At 36.4% G+C, this 19,726-nt stretch overlaps 1 protein-coding gene across 5 annotated transcripts in view; it reads right to left on the bottom strand.

The window, feature by feature from the left end:
• The window catches only part of LOC126978552 (nuclear hormone receptor FTZ-F1), a 126,848-nt gene that overhangs the window by 5,747 nt on the left and 101,375 nt on the right, over nucleotides 1-19,726 (bottom strand). For 2 of the 5 annotated variants that reach the window (XM_050827490.1, XM_050827488.1), the window contains 6 exons: nucleotides 11,041-11,663; nucleotides 7,553-7,811; nucleotides 7,281-7,381; nucleotides 5,814-5,956; nucleotides 4,360-4,422; nucleotides 789-836 (listed from right to left, as the gene is read on the bottom strand). In XM_050827490.1, coding sequence (XP_050683447.1) covers nucleotides 789-836; nucleotides 4,360-4,422; nucleotides 5,814-5,956; nucleotides 7,281-7,381; nucleotides 7,553-7,811; nucleotides 11,041-11,663 — 1,237 coding nt within the window. Of the gene's footprint in view, nucleotides 1-787; nucleotides 837-4,359; nucleotides 4,423-5,813; nucleotides 5,957-7,280; nucleotides 7,382-7,552; nucleotides 7,812-11,040; nucleotides 11,664-19,726 lie in introns of those variants that run through there. The other 3 variants (XM_050827489.1, XM_050827491.1, XM_050827492.1) reach the window with 3 other exon arrangements.

The raw sequence follows: 19,726 nt of genomic DNA on the forward strand, positions 1-19,726 counted from the left end.
AATTTTGAACATTTTTAAAATAATTTTTCCATTATTGTGCAGCATAGAAACATTTTTTAAACAAACTTAGTGCACGTGTTGACTATGAACTCATTAAATTGATATTAATTACCATTCAAATTTAATTATTTTTAGTTATACATAGTCAGTCTTATTAATAAGCGTTATCCTGTTTATTGTGTAATGACAAAACGGTAAGGATAAAGACAAAAGATTTTAACTTGGAATAACTTTACTTCGCGGTTATTAATGAAACAGAGTGTGCTTATATCCTAAATCCTACATTATAATAACTTAAATAACAAAAACAATAATATAATAGAAACCCAACACCAGTCAATCACCTTTCATTCGATTATATTATGTTAGTAGGAAAGTATTCCGATATACACAGGATGTAAGCTTAATTCCTCCTCAAAACTGGTTGCGATTAGAAAATGATTGAAAATATTATGTTAGTACTGAATATTCAGACTAAAGAATTTAATATTTTAAAGAAACACAATACTATCATTAAGAATAAAGTATATTCAAAATTATATAGTTTCAATCACAATCAGCTAGTTTTAGGAGGAAATAACTTTACACCCTAGTCTAGATTGCCAGAATCATGGATTACGATTACTATGTTAGAATCAGAAACTGTGTTCAAAATGTGCTATAGCAATCGTTGGAGCCGCATTTCGTCCTTTTGAACTAAATTAATAATATTTACAGAAGTGTCGAGGTTAGTAAGGCTGTGCGTACATAGTGCGACTAGCTTCTAGTTATAAATATTCAATGCTTACTAGAGAGGCGAATGCGGCTCAAACGTGTCATTTGGCAGGAAACCGCACCTGTCATAAACAAGACACACCTTGAGTTTTATAAATCTAAACACATAATTATTTAGGTTACTGATTCATCCACGCACAGACTAAACCACTGGCTTATCAAACTTCCAAATTTGCAGAAATATTTATTAAAATTACAGTCGTGAGTAGGTACTAGGAAATGGCATTTATTTTCGCAAAATTTATTCCTTTAGAATTATTTTTGATGTCATTTCTAATATACTTGATACTACTACTACCGCTCCGGTAACAAATGGCGCTCTGAGAGAGAAGAAGCGGCGCAATAAACGCTCCCAGCATTATTTTTTTGCACTCCTTTTAAATGATTTTTTGACAGCAAAAGGAATAAAATAAAATTTTAGAACATTTTAAATTAATATAAGGCAAAATTCGATTTGTTTTTTCAAAAATTTTATCAATTAGCAGGTTATTATGTCACAATACACGATGGCCCAATGTCAACGAATATTTAGGCCTCGTAGTAAATGGCCTAAAAACATAATTACATACATGCCTATTAATTGCATTATAAGATATTTTTGATCGGATGTTGTACGCGGTGTCCCTAATTTTTAAGGCTTCCCACTATAACACGGTTACAGCAAAAACAAGGTTACATCAATTTCAATCTTCTTACACAACCTTCAAGATATATTATTAATAAAAATATACTTAGACTTTACTTATGAAAAACTGCTAGATGTTTGCTTAGCATCTTTGATTTCATTTTTATAGACAGTTGAAAGCTGACATTAAACCTACTGAGCTAAATCTAAATCAGCCCAAAGTTAAGTTCGCGCTTATCACCAGCTTATCCAGCTAAGTTTTTCATAAGTAAAGTCTGAGTAAAGTTGAAGTGCGCTCTATGGATTAGGCTTAGACTAAAAGTTTTTCATTTAATTTCATAACATTGATATCATCTTGATAGAACGTGTTATAAAGGTAATTTAATTTATAAGGTATTATTACTGAGGCATTCATTTTGGAATGGGTGGTTGTTTTTGACTTTCATAAAGTGATGTCACGTCCTATTATGAATAAAAATATTTGAATTTGAATTGTTTTGGCGTCATGTAAATCATTATTTTTTATGTATAAGAATAAACCAGCGAACCGATCACTTGATGTTAAGTGATCACCGCCGATCACATTCTCCTTTAACACCAGAGGAATCTAAGGAGCGTAGCCGGTTTTTATAACCACTGCCTCGAAAACAAATATATTCGCAACACGACTCGTTAATAATCTACTAATTCAAAATAATACCGAGCGCCCGAAATTATCACATCGTAGACGTAACGAGAATTATTTCCAGATTAATTATTTTTACTTGAAGCCTAGCCAATAATAAGACTGGGTTGATAACTTTAACAATAACAAACATGTTAATGTACCCGTTAAGCAAAAAATTACTTGCACCATTTGACAATTTTTAGTAGATGCCATAACTTTAACTGCTAACCTTAACCGTACAAATATTGCCGGTTAAAGCTATTGTTATAATTAAATAGCTAAATAGTGTACCTGTCAAAGGTTTCAAATAAATATTCGATATCGGCTTGATATTTCACATTTTAACTTTAACTATGCGAAAGAATGCGATGGTGCAATATATTCCGCAGTCTTTGTTAAATTCAGCGTTACTGTTAAAGTTAAATTTGGATTAAACCTTAACTACAACAGCTAATATGATGCAACCCAGCCTAAGTATTTGTTACAATTAGTCTCGACCATTCGCCTTTGCTTCGTGTCATCTTCCCCTCTCCACCCTCACTCTTGACGCCGAATTTCAGTATCGTTCACAACCTTACATCATTTATACGTCTAGATAGACTGTGACAACTGTTAAAAAAAACATAGAAAAAAAATTGAGGTTGACTGTTAACCTCTATGTTCACCCATGCACGCACTCTAACACAAAGTGACATACAAATCGCGAGTGTAAGACACAGCTTGTCACTGGCCTGTTTTCATCGGTTGTCTAGTAGCAGGAGACTCTATCTAGACGTATAAATTATATAAGTTTCAACCCTATTATACTATGTACTCTAAGTAACTTATACCCACGTATAACAATTAAACTTTTCTAGTAATATCCTGAGATATGGAAGAGATTATAAGCGGTGATCACTTAATACATCAGGCGATACATTCTACACAAAATATATATATATTTCATTATGTATTGAAAATTAAAATACTTATAAATAAACCCTTATAATATATATTATACCAACTACCAATTATTTATATACAATCCGAATTTATGTATAAATATGCATAACAGTGTACCACCCACCCACAAGTAATAAATAATATTAAATTCTGGAAAGTGATAAGCTGAAAGGAAACCACTGTATATATATAAAATATAATATATATATAATTGGCATGCCCAGCCTTGCTATATTTGAAGCATATAATATGAGTGAAATGATGTTAGAGTAGAGTTGCCAGTGCATTGATGAGATTATTATCTACATTTTAGACAAGATTATAACTTCCATGTACATATGTTACAAAACAACAATATAAAATAAAATATTTTTGAATGATTATACCGCGTAGGAGTTAAACTAATTCCAAAACTAAATTTAACATTAATTACTTTGTAAAATTAACATTGTCTATATATAAAAACGTTGCTTTCATATAATAGTAAGTTTTATTCATTATTTAATGTTAAAAATCAGTTGTCTATGATGACACGAGTTTCAATTATTTAAATCAGATATTCTACAGAAGCATACGCATAAGATTCTCCAAAGTAGTTTGAAATAAAATCGTTTATTTTATTTGCAACATAATAGCCCTAAACACATGGTCGGATTTTGTACAGCTGAACCATCGGACGAATTCTGGTAGCGGACCATATTCAATGGTTTGTCGCATTGCTACTACCGTCCGAATCACACCGAGTACGACGCCGGACCAATTGGTACGAGGCGCCCACCGGACAGTCTGATGGTCGGGCCGGACCAATTGGTGCGAGACACCCACCGGACAGTCCGATGGTCGGGCCGGACCAATTGGTGCGAGACACCCACCGGACAGTCCGATGGTCGGGCCGGACCAATTGGTGGGAGACACCCACCGGACAGTCCGATGGTCGGGCCGGACCAATTGGTGCGAGACACCCACCGGACAGTCCGATGGTCGGGCCGGACCAATTGGTGCGAGACACCCACCGGACAGTCCGATGGTCGAGCCGGACCAATTGGTGCGAGACACCCACCGGACAGTCCGATGGTCGGGCCGGACCAATTGGTGCGAGACACCCACCGGACAGTCCGATGGTCGGGCCGGACCAATTGGTGCGAGACACCCACCGGACAGTCCGATGGTCGGGCCGGACCAAATCCGACCATGTGTTTAGACTATTAGATTTTTAACAAACTACTTTTGTGGCATTGAAAAAATTCCCTTAATGAGTCGATAATTTAAATAATGGAACTGGCAAATCTATTTAGTGATGTTTATATGCATAAAACATTGCATAAATATTACATATTATAATATAACGTACAATCGGTCTAGAGTTGATGTGTTGTGCTCAGCATTCCGGTTTACCATTTCGCCTCCACTTGGCCTAGAAGAAGAGATATTATTGCAAAAATCTGCATAACATCACAGTTACCTTACCTCACTTACAACTATTACTATCATAATATTCTACGTGTTGTGTTATCCGGTTTAATAGAAACACAAAATGAAAATTCATATTATTATATTTTTTGGGAGTTTGAAATTTTTACTAACAAAACTTTTTTTATTCAAAATATACATAATTCTTGTACGAAGAAATAATAACCATTATAAGTTATCACTATTTTTTTAGTTTTACTTATTAAAGAAATTTGTTCATTGAACTTTATTCAAGAGGTCGCATATGGGACCCTCGCGAAATGTTGTTATTATTATAAGAAGTGTAATGGGCAAGAATCTTGGGACATAAGATGTTGGTCGCATTAGCCCAGAAACGCCAGTGGCTAAAGGCGTCTTTCAAACCGATACGCAACAACTGCTTTTACTGCTTGGCAGAAAAACGCGCCTCATAACTACCAACTTATCGTCATCCCGTGAAAAGGGAAAAGGAACTTTTTTAATATAACATTTCTATACACAAATATCATTAACCCTCCATGATGCGTTCAAGAACCGCACATTATAACCACCAAAAAAATGGTTAGAACAAATTTCTTATCTGCAAAAATGTTATTATTATTGCTAAGTAAAAACAAATAATTTTTTTTTTCATGAAAATAAGGGACTAGACTAGTAGGACGTTCAGCTGATGGTAATTGATACGCCCTGCCCATTACAATGCAGTGTCACCTAGGCACTAGGTACAATTGCGCTCGTCACCTTTAGACATAAAATGTTAAGTCTCATTTGCCCAGTAATTTCACTAGCTACGGCGCCCTTCATACTGATACACAGTATTGTTTGCTTTGCGTTTGCTACGGCAGGAATAGGCGCCGTTGTGGTACCCATAATCTAAGGGGCATCCTGTGCCTCAATATTATAATATTTAATATTTCGAACATCTCTGAAAAACTAAGAATTTCATTTGAGCTCTATTCTAATATCAGCCGAGATGACGTTCAGTTCGAAATGAAATGTCAATTTGCAAACAAATTTGACAATTAATATTGTACGTAAGTAAGATATCGAACGATATTATAGTTAGGGCCGACTCTAATTTGTCTCTGAATTAAAAAATCTATGACAGTTGCCAGACAAATTACCATTACCGGTTAAATTTTATGGTGGTCATAATATGCAGAATGCATCATGGAGGCTTGTGATATTTGGATCGATAAAGTAGTAACTGTACAGAGTTAGGCATTAAAACACTCGTGTACAGTCAGATGTACTACTATTATCGTAAACGTTAGAAATATTTTCACCGAAAAGTAAGACAATAACAAAAATTATCGAATTATTAAAAGGAAGACCGAAAATAATTTTTCTTCTTACTTGCGTTTGGCGTGCAACATTTCCATCAGAAGTGTCTGGGTGGGTGCTTGGCCAGCGCAGTGTCTCTGGTACAAGTGTTCTTCACCTCTAGCTGCCAACGCGTGTATCTCAGGTACAACCATCACTAATTTACCAAACTTATCCTGAAATCCAACAATAAACATCAGTATCACATGTTCTGACGGTCGCACATGTTTTATCGGGGTTAATTACACGGCCAATAGATTTAAATAGTGTTTGCAGCAACCGCAATACAACTACGTACTTGCCGGCACTTAATGCGAAAATAATTTATCTTTCATACGATACCTACTATCGTGTACCGTTATTTTAAAAATTATGGTAAAAATAATGTCAAACAATCATCGCACGAATGTACCGAATTATCGACAATTTGATCACTCAAAACCACCGGTAGAACTCCTAGCATTGATACAGTTTCTCTAATAAATTTTGGGTCGTGTTTTGTAGATTTTAAAATGTTTCTAGTACAAAAATCTGACCGCATACTTACGATTACTTTACTTTTCTCATCGTTGATTGGCTAAAACTAGTACTGCAAATAAATAATATCAAATTGCAGTTTTAATAATCATAGTTGACACAAAGGTCTGTCTGCAGTGAATTATTACGTATATATTATATCGATTTGTATTCTATCGCAAACGGCAATGACAAATCAGTTTCATGATCGCAACAATATGCCAAGTCCAAAGTAATGAACAATGCATTTTCCTTGCTACGTTCCAAATAATTGTGTTTATTATCGTCTTGCTTATTGTATACAATTGACATAATAATCGTTGTGTCCATTCTAATTTTAAGGTTAGGTAAGGTTCACGACTTTCTCGTTTATTCTCTATAAATTTATTCAAATTTGAACAACTAATAAATACATAAAAAGCATGTATGGTATATTTCAAGACTTGTTAGAACTGTGCAGAATTTGTTCCCTTATTATTATTACATTATTATGTATTGTTAGTTTTCTTTTATTTCCTATATCTGAACCTTTCTATGGGTAAGGCCGACTCTAATGTCTTCTACCTCTCATTCACCCTCTTTTGGTTCAACCAACACTTCACTTTCCTGATGGTCCCTCCCACTGTTTGGTTGCAATCGTCCACCTTCTTCTGTTGGTGTGGGACATAATATGACTTACACATATCACAGCAGCTTTAGCGTGAGTGCATAGGTTAGTACATCCGTTATTTTAATAACAGGTAATATGATGCAGAATATGAATGTCACGTTTGTTAGTTATCTTGGTAATTATGGAAAATATACAGTTATACCTCAAATATTTATATTAAAAAACTCACGATGAATACAAAACCAGAAAGCAAAACTTGCTTATTTCTAAGTCAAACGAATTGTATTATCCTGTGAGTGTCATTAAACTGTGTCACATGATTTATTGGTATTGAGTAAGAAAAATATTTAGGAATATGTTTATTATATATTCACCTGTATCGTTGGGTAGCAGGTAAGAGTGTAGTCCAGCAAAGCTGCTTGGACGGTCTGGTAACCATCTCTCACGCATTTCACGTTCACTATGCCCCTCACCTCTGAAACCCCAAGAAAACTCTTCAAACATAAACAAAAGATGAGAATGCTAGTACATAACACAAAACAAAAAATAATATCACACATACATACTATAAGAAAATAAGAAAATTGAAAATAAAACAAAATTCGCATTATGCGCTAGTAATAGGAATAGTTTATGAAGTACTGACCAGGGTTGAGAAGCAGCAAGAATTTGACGCAAATGTAGTCAGGTACGTCGAACTTTAGTTCGGCAAGCTTGTTCTGCAGCTCGTTGAAGTGTTCGGCGAGTGCGGGCACTCCCAGTAGGCCAAGGCAGAGAAGATCGAACTTCTGCCCGTTGTGGAGGGTGGTCTCGTCCGGAAGTCCGTTGTGCATCCTCTGGTGAAGGTGGTCTAAGACCAGCATGTCGGACCACGAGTGTTGCAGTAACTTCATCTGATCATCAACCTATAACAAAAGAGGAACGCCATGTTCGTGCAAACCTTGACTTCATCAACATCAATGTATAATGTACATTTATGTGAATGGACCAAATTTGAACGGTAAACAGGGTTAACTATATAAAGAAAATATAGCCAATAGCCAGCAATCGCAGATTAAAAATATACAAAACCCTGTTTACCAAATGAATTACTGAGATATGGGAAATTAATATTATAAGCGTGATGAACGTTCTGGTTTGTGAAGTAGATTAGTAAATTAAGAACGATTTTTTTTCCGTTACGATACGAATTATTTTCGCCGCAAAAATATACGAACGTTATCTTGAACAGAGCGAATGACGAACGCAGGCGTTTGACCCAGATTTGTACATAGCTGCTTTATATATACAGGGCGTTATTCGGGTGCGCTAAATTAACTGTTTACGAAATCCAACTACAAAATTTTCGAGCTGTAAGTAGCATTGCCTAACCAAGTTCCGATTACCTCACGGATCGATAAATGCCACTATTACGTCGACTTTAGTTTTAATCGTTCTCGACTTACAATACGATATTTTAAAGGATCTTCGTGTCAAAATAACAATAATTGATAAAGGCTCCGTTAACATGGTCAGCCATTTTGTGTGATGTGAAACAACGCCATCTCTCTATCTAGGTCAAAGTCGAACAGTTTGAAACCATTCAAGCTAAAGATAACACAAAGACCCTCTTACAGTGAACCAGAACACGACTTTTGTGTGCTTATTACCCCACTTTTTCACTATAAGTGTGGTAGAGTTTGCTAACAAGCTTCAATATAGGTCACCTAACACTGGATTGTGTAGAGGTTCTATCTATATTAATAAGAGTTTATGTAAGAAATTGCAGTTATGGATGAAAAGAAAACCTCCTTGGTCCTGTAAGATTTCAAAGTGAAACTTTTTTCAAATGTCACCTAGAACATCCGGGATTTAAAAAGCAAGATATAACATTGGATTGTTTTTTTTTTGTTTTTTCATTCGGCTTTAAAAATAATTGAGTTAGATACATTCGAAATTCGAAGAATAGTTTTTGATGAGACGAGTTCCAGCGTGGAACTAACGCAGCAGAGATAGCTTTAAATATCCATACTGTGTTTGGAGGTAAATACGGAGACGGTTAATGTCGGCACCGCTTATTTTTGGTTAAATCACTGCCGTAGAGGAAACTTCGACTTGAAGAATGAATCCCAAAGTACATCAGCCACTAAACCAACAATGATAAATTAAATGTTGTGGTAGAAGCTGATTCGCGTCGAGCTGTCGAGGAATTAGCGACATGGTTTAATGTTAGCATACCTGACCTACGGAGAGAGGACCACGTGGAACTGGCGCAGAAATAATGGTGTTTAATGTGAATTGTACTGCGTGATAAAAGTGAATTCTATACGCACTCCAGTGCAAACAAAACCCTAGAGAGAAGCTTATCCATAGAAAAGTGATGGTAACTGTTTGGTGATGACTTCGTGGTCTAAATGAAGCAGATGTCTATTGTACTGAACTTCTAAACAATGATGGTGAAACACGGTGTGAGACACAACCGACTCCATGACATCGCAATACCATTCCTTCCGCGATTAGGACTATTTCACCATGGATAAAATTTCCAAAGCAATACAATAATAAGGATTTTTGCATCCACAGAGTGATAAGTGTGGTGTGTCCAGCCTTCCCTTGAGACGACAGAAAGATAGCGAGGATAAAAATCTTGTTTTAATTTTACCGAACAAAAAATATAAGGTTCTTCACATTACAGATTTTTTTTTAAATAATTCATTACAAAACGGGTGTTTCATACCGCAATCCTTAATAATATTACGATGTGGCTGTGGGTTAAGAATGTTTTGTAAGTGATTCTGTTAATATCTACGTAAGTACATAAACCTAAAATTGAAAGGCAATTATAGTGCACTGGATTTTCCATTATTATTATCGAATGAACGAAGTATTAGGATAAGGAAATAAAGCGTATTTAATAAATACGTATAGATTGAACAAAATGTGGAGCGAAAACAACAGAGTTTACTCAAGTTCAGTGTCTACGATGTGCATCTAATCATAACTGGTAAGATGTTACATAAGAGAAAGCAACGAAAGGCCGCATAACTAGCTACGTCACGGTTACTGGTTGTTACGCGCGCGGTAAAAAGTGCTTTCTCGCAGCAACTCGGCCACGGGCACTATGTCAAGTGCAACGGGGAAAGTTCAGCGTTGCCGCACCGTCATACCGTTACATCATATCCGTCTGGAGAAAGCTCAGGTCATCAACATTGTTCTCGCGACCTCTCCTATTGTCTCCCGCTCTAACCGAGTTTGTATTGGCTGTGTGTTCACTGGATCAACCGTATGTCGAATGAATTAGAGATTATTTCCGTAAACAGTTCCAACTGTATCTCATTGAACAATCTTTGTCCTAATACATAGAATGGTTCGTAAACAAGTCGCGTCATTTAGCACAAATGAAAATTGCTCGTTTCGGAGTGGAGGCCGTCTGTGGGAGTGAGAAGAGATGAAAAGCTCAGAGCGGCAACGTCGCACGACCACGTGACTAGTTGCGGGTCTTGCGTAAGCGTACGTCGACCACGACACGCAATCGCTGGGTAGTGGGTACAGTCTAGCGGCCACCAACCACATCGCCTCCGACGCGGTGTGAACCTACCCAACCCGCATCCAAATAATTCAATTTTTCTTCCTGGTAATGATGTGTATATATGATAGTGATATTCAAACAATCGACACAAATCGATAAAGCTAGCTCATGAATAATTTACAAGTACGAAGCGACAAATAATTGATTATCATGAAAAAACAATAAGTCACCGAAGCGAAACGGTTACTGGAGTATGCTTTATTCGGCTGAATAGCAAAAGTCTAAGATTGTCGTGAATATCGCGGTTCCAAAAAAGATAATGTAAGTAAAGGCGGGCGAAATGTTAGTCGTGGGAACTTGACCTAGTTGGTGAGGCGCGGCCGCGGCGCGAGTATCGACCACAAACCAAACATCCAATGCGTCACTTGTGTTACTACTCGCACAACCAGAATCTATTCATCACTAAACACAAATTAAATAATAAGTCGCCCTGCTCCTGACCTGAATATATTAAATAATAATTCGCAAGCACAGCTGTATCAAAGTATTCGCATACAGACAAGGTGTACACCGGGTATGGGTCTTTGGGATTGGGATGGGATACGTGATACTTATCTGAAATTCACCTTTAAATACTTAAAGAACACGGTGTTTCTCGCCCAGTCCACTTGTGAGAACAGATTTTGATCCAAGACTTTGCACATTAATTCGAAGAGATCAACTTCGCACTGATTGTATGTCTGGCTCTGTAAGAGTCCGAAAAGAGAGTTCTGCCACTCTCTGTCGTCGATGGTTTGGACGAATTCCCTTATCATGGGCGAGACTCGCAGGGTTTCCGTGCTTGTCGCCTCGGCCGTGCTGGATGGTGTGGCTGCATTGTTGGCAGAAGTGTCAAAGGCGAAGGCGTCTGGAGAAGCAGAGTGCGGCGAGTGGGTCTCCCATTTGTCATGAGAAGGTGGTGGCGGCGGCTGGGGTGGCTGCGGCTGGGCTGCGAGCATCGCGGGCCCTGGCGATGACTCCGGCGATGACGTCAGCGACGACACCTGGGGGATCTGAATCTCTTGCTTGACTGGCACTGCGGCATATGGTGAGCTGAACCCGAGTACCAGCCCACTGTCGCCCAGCGAGCCCCGGAGAGTTTGCACTGCGATCTGCCGCTGTCTCATCATTTGTAGTTTACGAGCTCGGTCACGTTTGTACATTGGACCGAACTTATTGCGTCCTCCGCGCATTCGATCTGCTCTCACGGCTGAAACAAACAATACATACAGATCTCTGTTACACAGGCACAACATAACTAATAATAAAACACTGGAAATTATAAAGTATGCATTATAAAATGTTTTGCAATTTTTTCTTCGACGGTTATTGTTATGCTAGTACTAATTCATATAATATATTACCTATATCCGGAAACTATTAAGAATTAGCCGAATAATATATCACTCTATGACGGTAAACTATTTTTATTAACTTCATCTTGCTTAAAGACTTAAAAAGGATATTATAATATGTTAAATTCTCAATAAAGCTTGTCGTCATTCATGATTTGTTTCAAAATTTCAAATATTAAAACATTAACAAAATTCTCTAAATTAATATTATTAATGAAAACATAATAATTATACTTTGCTTAGATTTTTCTTAAGTAAACTTAGCTGAATGTGGGCTTTATAGTCATTTGACTGCTAAAATTGTGCTGAACTTAGTACGCTATGACAGCCCAATGCATAAACAAAGTTCACGTTTTATCTCACTCAGCTTTTTTTTAATTTAATTAGGTCATAAAGACTGAGCAAACTCTGAGTAAGCTCTACAGATCTCAGCCATACACATGAAATACACTATAAAGTAACATTGACGCTACACATCCTAAAGTAGGTGGTAAGTTACTAAAGTAAAAATTTTTTTTTAACTATTTTTACGTTTATTTTATGTAAATATAGGAACAAATATTGTTTAGTAGCAAAGTCAAAAAGGTGGTAACGAAAAAAATCGTAAATTGTGAATCGCAAGTCCTCTTTTTCAAACTGATTGAAAAATAAAATATTTTACTTGTATTTGAAGAAACGTACGTTACTCATTTGTTTTGCAGACAAATGGTAATGTTAATGATGATGAAATAACAAAATTTTAAGTCAAAAATATCTAAAAGATTACTAACATAATTCAGAATGAGACTAATGTTGACGAAAATAGTACGCAGTTAATACACTTATTTGGTACATATTGTTATCAGCTTTGTAGAGATAAGAGTTCCTCTAACAACCCAGCAGACGCCCGCAGCGACGACAAATAAGGGGCAGATAAAGCAATTGAGTTAGTTCAGTATGGTTCAAGACCCCGTCGCAAGATGGTGCATTACTACTCGCTATTATTATATTCTGACCGATAAATATTTAATAACATACTCGAAAAGTAGGACAGCGGCCTCATAATGCACGCAGTCCTCTACATTTCTTTATTGTTTTGGCAAATGTCCAAGTTACAAGCAGCCGCTTCACACGATATCAGCAATTTATGTTTGTTCTGATTCTGTGAGGGGTTAAAGTCTAAAAGGGTGCTCTAAAGAAAACGAAGATATTCACATTGTAAGCAAAAACATCTGTTTGAAATTAACACCATACACGTCGTCAGCCCCATTTCCCGGATATGTATAGAGCGGACTCCCGTCAAAGCTTACGCTAAAACAAAAATTGCATTGTTGCGGTTAAGCAGCTCAAAATAACTTAGTATGTAGTGTCTTTCATACTTAAGTGCTAAATTTGCCAGGAAAATAATTGTTTCGAATTAGAATCTTATTAGATGCTTTATGTTTAAATTTGAATTAGTTAAGTTGTCCATTTAGTAAAGTTATTGTTTTAATGACGTTACAGAAAGTATCATAATATAGGCACATGTTATTGTTATGTAGTTGATGACGACAATGAGTCAATAAATAATTTAAGAGAGATTATAATATATGACTGCAATGGTCCAATATAATTGTTATATTTGTCTAATTATGTTTATAAATATTGTCACGAAGCTTTAAGATACCAATCACTTTAGCGTATTCCTGGTCTTAGAAGCTTATTTCAATTTCATGTAAAGATTCAATAAGATTAATTAACTTAGTAACAGAGAGTACACTCGCAGCTGGAACGGTAGGGTAAGTTTAACTTTCAGTATATTGTCGACTCGCCCAACCAACGAGTTAAAAATAACAACCAGTTTTTATTGTAGCTAACGCGCCTCTGTGCGATAAGGACAAAGTTATAGGGCACTGTAACAGAAATAAGAGAGATGGCAAGCGTAACGGATGCGAACGTTGCTGTGTGCAATTCCGCCAGTTTCGTTTTGCAAACTGATTTCATGAAAGAATTTATGAGTTTGGCATTCATCTTCGATAATATATTCATATTATGTTAATAGATCATTTTATTTTAGTAACAAATTACCAGCTTTATTGTGAGGCAAAATCACTCAATTTGGAAAAGTTTTTAAAATTATATTTTCATATCTTGTACGAAATAATAAGATTTTAGTTAGAACGTCGAACTTGCAATATTTAAAATAGTTCGTATTTAAATTATTTCGGTAACAAGTTAGTAAAATTATTATCAACCAGATTTTTAGGGCCGAATTATAATTTCTCGCGGATTAATTCCACATATTATAACAAATTAAAGTTGGGGGTTAAAAAACGATATGATCCATACTAATAGTGTTAGTAATAAAAATAGATAAAATTGTAATTATTCTGACAAATTGACAATAATTGCTTTGAAGCTAAGTCGCCATATATGTCGAACACGATTTCAAATGTTCTATTATTCTCTCTCGTATTTTTATCGGCTGAATATCGTCACCGGTCTGTTGAACGCTTGAAGCATATTAAGTAACTGGTTTCCAGGGCCGTCCCTTGACACAATTTGATAAAACAGGTTTCATTATTTTTATTTTGTAACAATTATGTCATACAGAATTAGAAACACGTAAACAATGCAGAATACATTGTTAAATAGGTAAAGTTTGTGAGTTCGTAAGGTTGTATGCGGTAATCTCTGGATTTACTGAACGATTTTGAAAATTCTGTCACCAATAGAAAGCCACATTATTTGCGAGTGTCATAGGCTCTCAAACTTTATATATTTTCTATTAGACTTTTTCGTGGTAGTCGGTTAAGTAAGTCAGAGAAAAAACCCTCATTACCGATGAGAGATGTGATTGTTTGTTTATATATGCATGTGATAGCATCGGAACACCTAAAAATATAGTTACACTGGTATATTCGTACGAAGTCGCGGGTAACTACTAGTATGTTTTAAAGCTCATATCATTAGAAGTTTTGGGAGAGATTGAGATAGTCGTGCGTTCCGTGTGTCGATATTTGAGAGTTGAGCGATCGAATTCAAACACGAGTGTTCGATATGCATTAAACATAAGCACTTTTCTTTTATTATTATCCCCTTAATTTAAAAAATAACTACTACTGAAAATGAAAGAATAATAGATCTTGTATAAAAGAGTTAATACCAGGGAAGTGCTTCATCACAGTGGCTCTAACAATCCGTCTGGGGAACAACCGTGATTATATCGCTCATGACTCATTTTACTTGTCTCTTTACTACTCCCCTACAAACTTTTGTCTGTAAATAAAGAATATATGGACAGGCGAGTAAATGTAGACAGGAAAAACAAGAAAAAAATAAAGCGATGCACACAGGGATATTTTACTAAAAAGACGTCATACCCTCTAAATAACAAAATCTCGCTATAGCTTAGCCGTATAAGGGCAATTTTATAGCTCTATATGACAGAGTCACCCATTTCCACATTGAGAAGGTTAAACGATCACGAAGATTTATAAAAGCAAGTTGGCAGAAAGGAATAAACTTAATAACAAATACTGCCGTCTTATACCCCAAACACATGGTCGGATTTGGTACGGCCGGACCATCGGACGGTCTAGTGGGCGCCTCGTACCAATTCATCCGGCGTCGTGCTCAGCACGGTCCGGACGGTAGTAATAATAATTTTGTGCGATGGACATTGCGACAACCTATCGAATATGATCCGCTAGCAGACCGCGTCCGATGGTTCAGCCGTAACAAATCCGATCATGTGTTTAGGCTATATTAAGTTGGACAATAGTTTGCCTACATTTGGCTTGCAACTCAGGCCAAAGTAATCTACTTCAGTTTATTTATATAGAAGGTACTAATTGGATGAACATCAGTTGTCTATTTTCGAATACTAGATTTGGAATGGCCCAGGGTATTCGCATTCTATATATAGGCGACATAACTAAAGAAACGTTACTTGTATTGGTAGACAATAGCTTTGTCTATTTCAGGTGACTGATCTTTTCTAATTGCTTTCTTTATTATCCATTTTCATGCCTATGGTTTTAGCAAATGGGTTACTTTATAATACAATGGGTTGCAAACGAATCGTTTTTAGTGTCAGTTTTACTCATAATTGTTCAGTTATCTAACCACTCGTCAATTATGTCCTTCCTACTTATTCGGTGTATTATTAAATGGCCATTATGTAGTACCAACTTTAAAAACCTAGCAGTGTCAGGTAGTTTAGTTGAGAAGTATTAGACAAAATTAAAGTAAGGATTGTAATAATACACAGTATTCTTTTTATTTTAATCAGCAAATTTTAACCAGTTAATACTGTGGTTACTAAGATACCAGTAACAGGTATCAACAATTACCTGTTACATTTGTGGTTTAGCTAATCTTAGCACTTATATTCTCTTAACTATTACACGAACAAAATTTAATTTACTTCGTAAATCTAGATTGTTGGGTACTTGTTCGTGCTAGAGTACTTTGTTGCAAGAATTGAGAGCACTTCTTAGTTTTAATATCATTATTATAATGTTATAGAAATAAACATGCGATTGTAACTGATAATATTAACGAGGTCAAGCATTTATTACACGACAAAACTAGATCAAGGTCAAGGCCATTCCTACAAATCATAACAAGTGTGGTGCACAAATAGTTGACTGCGTTAGCTTGCGAGTACTCATCTTGCAGCCTAGATCTATTTGGGGAGTCAGCCAGCCTAGTCAAAGTACAAGTTGGGTCAGGGTCGACTTCGATTATTTTAATGCAAACCCAAGTCAATAATTAAGCAACGCGCTAATCCATAGCACCATCGAAAATATGAAATCGACCTTGTTTCCTGTATCACGGTCGACAATTGTAATAAGCGTGTCAACAAGATAAAAAATAGTATGTTCCGAAAAGGACGGGAAGAGGTGGGGAACACTCCTTGTACCGACGAGTCAGTGAAACTTGGTCAAGGCCGATAACTCCCCCCGCTTCGACGGCTCGTTGGCTACGAGTTACACCGAAAGCGTCCGAACAAAACCGAGCGCTCACGTACTCGTCTAGAGGCTATAGAGCTGCCGACTGCAATAGTAGGTACGATCGTTACACAAGACAGCCGAGATAAATCATCACCGTGATGATCTACGAAACTATGTCAAGATCTCATCCATATAATATTTCAAGCCGCTTCGCTGGCTTCGACCGTCCGTGCGGATTGCTGATCGCAAGAAACGAAGCAGATTCTAATTTGACCTACATCCGATATGCAAACATTACGTGACAAATCATTTTAACATTTCCATTTACATTGTTACTAAATAAGGTTTACAGTTCTTACAAGTTTGATTTAATGCCAATTTGACTCACTTTAGACAATATCGTTTTATTGCCATTTTACACATTTGCCCACAATTCTAGACAGATTATTGTGTACCTTAATTGAAGATAGCGACGAACGTCAATAACAATGTCGTAATTATTTATAAGACAGGTAATGCCTTAAAAAATAGAAAGGCCCAGTGTGCGAGGCCGTTCTGTCGAAACACCTGAACCAGGTCAAGGCAGCGAGCCGAAATAGTCGAGTGGCGCGCGCGTTTTTATTGTAATATAACATCTGTCGTGTCTTAAATACAAATCAAATGATCCCGGTATTCCTGTTGCTTTTCAATTTATCATAATAGGTACAATATTTATCGCTTCTAAAAGTTAATTTACGCTAGAAAACTGCTGTTAGACATCTGGTCAAACGCAAATAGGCTGCTTAATATAATTCGTATAAGAAATTCAAGTATTGTTCATATAGCTACAGTTATAGGTTTCCTTCATACATGGAAAAGCTGGGAGATCCTCGATGGCAATCGTTTAAATAATACTACGCAATGAATGGAGAAGGATCAGGTGGAATATTGATGCGTATGTTATTAATGGTCGGTATGTTGGTCCAATGTTAATGAGGCGAATAGATGCCGCTAAGTTACGTAACGATTGTACCTACGTATTGAATGTTTACTTCAAATTAGTAGTTTAGCTATTGCGTTTTCATTTAAGAGATTGGCATGGAAATTGTAATATTTGTACAAGTTGGACAACGATTACTTAAAACCTTAGTTTAGCTATTCAAGACAGCATCTAGTTAATATTTCAGACAGAACTATGTCCAATAGGATAGTAATCTTAACGATTGTTAATATTGAGTGCACGCACTTTGAGCCTGTATTGTGATACGTGTTCAGGTCACATTTGGGTAGTCTGTTGCGACAGGTCGGCGTCTTGTGTAATAAGCTTGCGCAGTGCACCCCACTGAACGGCTGACTGTGTTGAAACCTGCAATACACTCATTACAAGCACGCCTATTTCGTATCATCTACCCTCGTTTTAACACAATAGTCATTGTTAAGACACTATTACTACCACCGGTGAATCCGGATCAATCGCTAACCAAAAACTGAACCACACTTGAGTATCAAAATTGCTATTCCTAGAAGCATGTTAAAATGGATAACAGAAAGATACCCATTTGTACTTTTCCAGCATTGATAGCTGTTTCAGCCATTAAAAAGAAAAAGTACTATTATTTTAACTGTATTCTTTTCAATTTTAAAATAATGCAATATTTGATAGTAGATGTTTGCATGTGTACGGTTACATTAACAATGTTTTGTGTAGGAAACTACGTCAGCATTGCACAAGGCTTGGCTGGTTGATTCGTTCGTTGCGGGTCGCGCGGTCTCGCAATACCTACTCGCTATTCGGGTCAGCTGCCGATTTGTGAGAATTGTGTCATCTCACACATATGTTGCTACTATACCTCACTGAGTTTCTTTGTTATTAACTTGTATTATAGACAAATGCAAATAATCTTGTCAATGCAAATGAGCTTTATGGCGTTCTTAAAAATTTTCAAAACAGGACGACTCTGGTACCTATTAAAGGTTAAACTACAGTATTTACTTTTATGTAGTAAATAAATTTAAAAAAATCGATTTGAGAAGAATCAAGAGAAATGAAAGAGAGTGAAAAGTGAAATTCCTGTAAAATTAGGCATCAAAAAGGAATCTTTATGAAAGGCAAATGATTCTGACAAAATTATTCTGAATACATTAAATAAATACAGATGTCAAGGCATTGCTGTTTTATAAACATGAGCGTGTGAAATGAATCTAAATCATATTAAGAGTCAATAAAATGTATTTATGGGTACGTTTTTTTAACGCTAGACTTTTTATAAGGAATATTTTAACCGACTTCGATGACTGTAGAAGTTTGATAAGTATAACATCAATATAGCGCACATACCAGGTCTATAACCTAACATCGCTAACAATTACTGATATAGAGCTATGAGATAATGAAGAGTTGTAGACTATTCAATATCAATAATTATTATGAATCTAGAATCTCATGGAGGACCTGCCTATAGGCATCTGAGGAAAAATAATCAACGCTCATGCAACACCAGAGAAATCACAGGAGCGTTTTGGAAAAATAATCCATAACCTGAGTAGATAATTCAAGAGTATAATTGCGACAAGGCAGTCCATGTTCCAACACACACCGTAGATGTTGCAAACATCACAGCATCTGGCGAAACTTGCAATGGCGAATGGCTCACGCACACAAGGACAGTGTTACGTTGCTAGCCCATTAATGTGCGTGTGTATGTATAGCACACGCACACGAACAAATAGTCGCGCGCGCCGCATCGTGGCCCCGCACGCAACTAGGTCAGGGCGCTCTGCGGCCGCACGCGTTTTAAATATAGAATGATCTGAGCTTCAAACTCTGCCCTATGTGATCATTAAACTACATAATATTAAACACTTCTAAATGTTCACTTCGAAACAACTACATTAGTGAAACACTTTGATGCCGACTCGAAAAGTGTACCTCACAGTTCTCTAACACATAAGGTAGAGCTATACTTTTAAATGGAAATACCATTTAATGTTTTCACTAACTCAATTATTCATTGATAATTCCG

This window comes from Leptidea sinapis, chromosome Z, assembly GCF_905404315.1.
Source record: "Leptidea sinapis chromosome Z, ilLepSina1.1, whole genome shotgun sequence".
Taxonomy (NCBI): Eukaryota; Metazoa; Arthropoda; class Insecta; order Lepidoptera; family Pieridae; genus Leptidea; species Leptidea sinapis.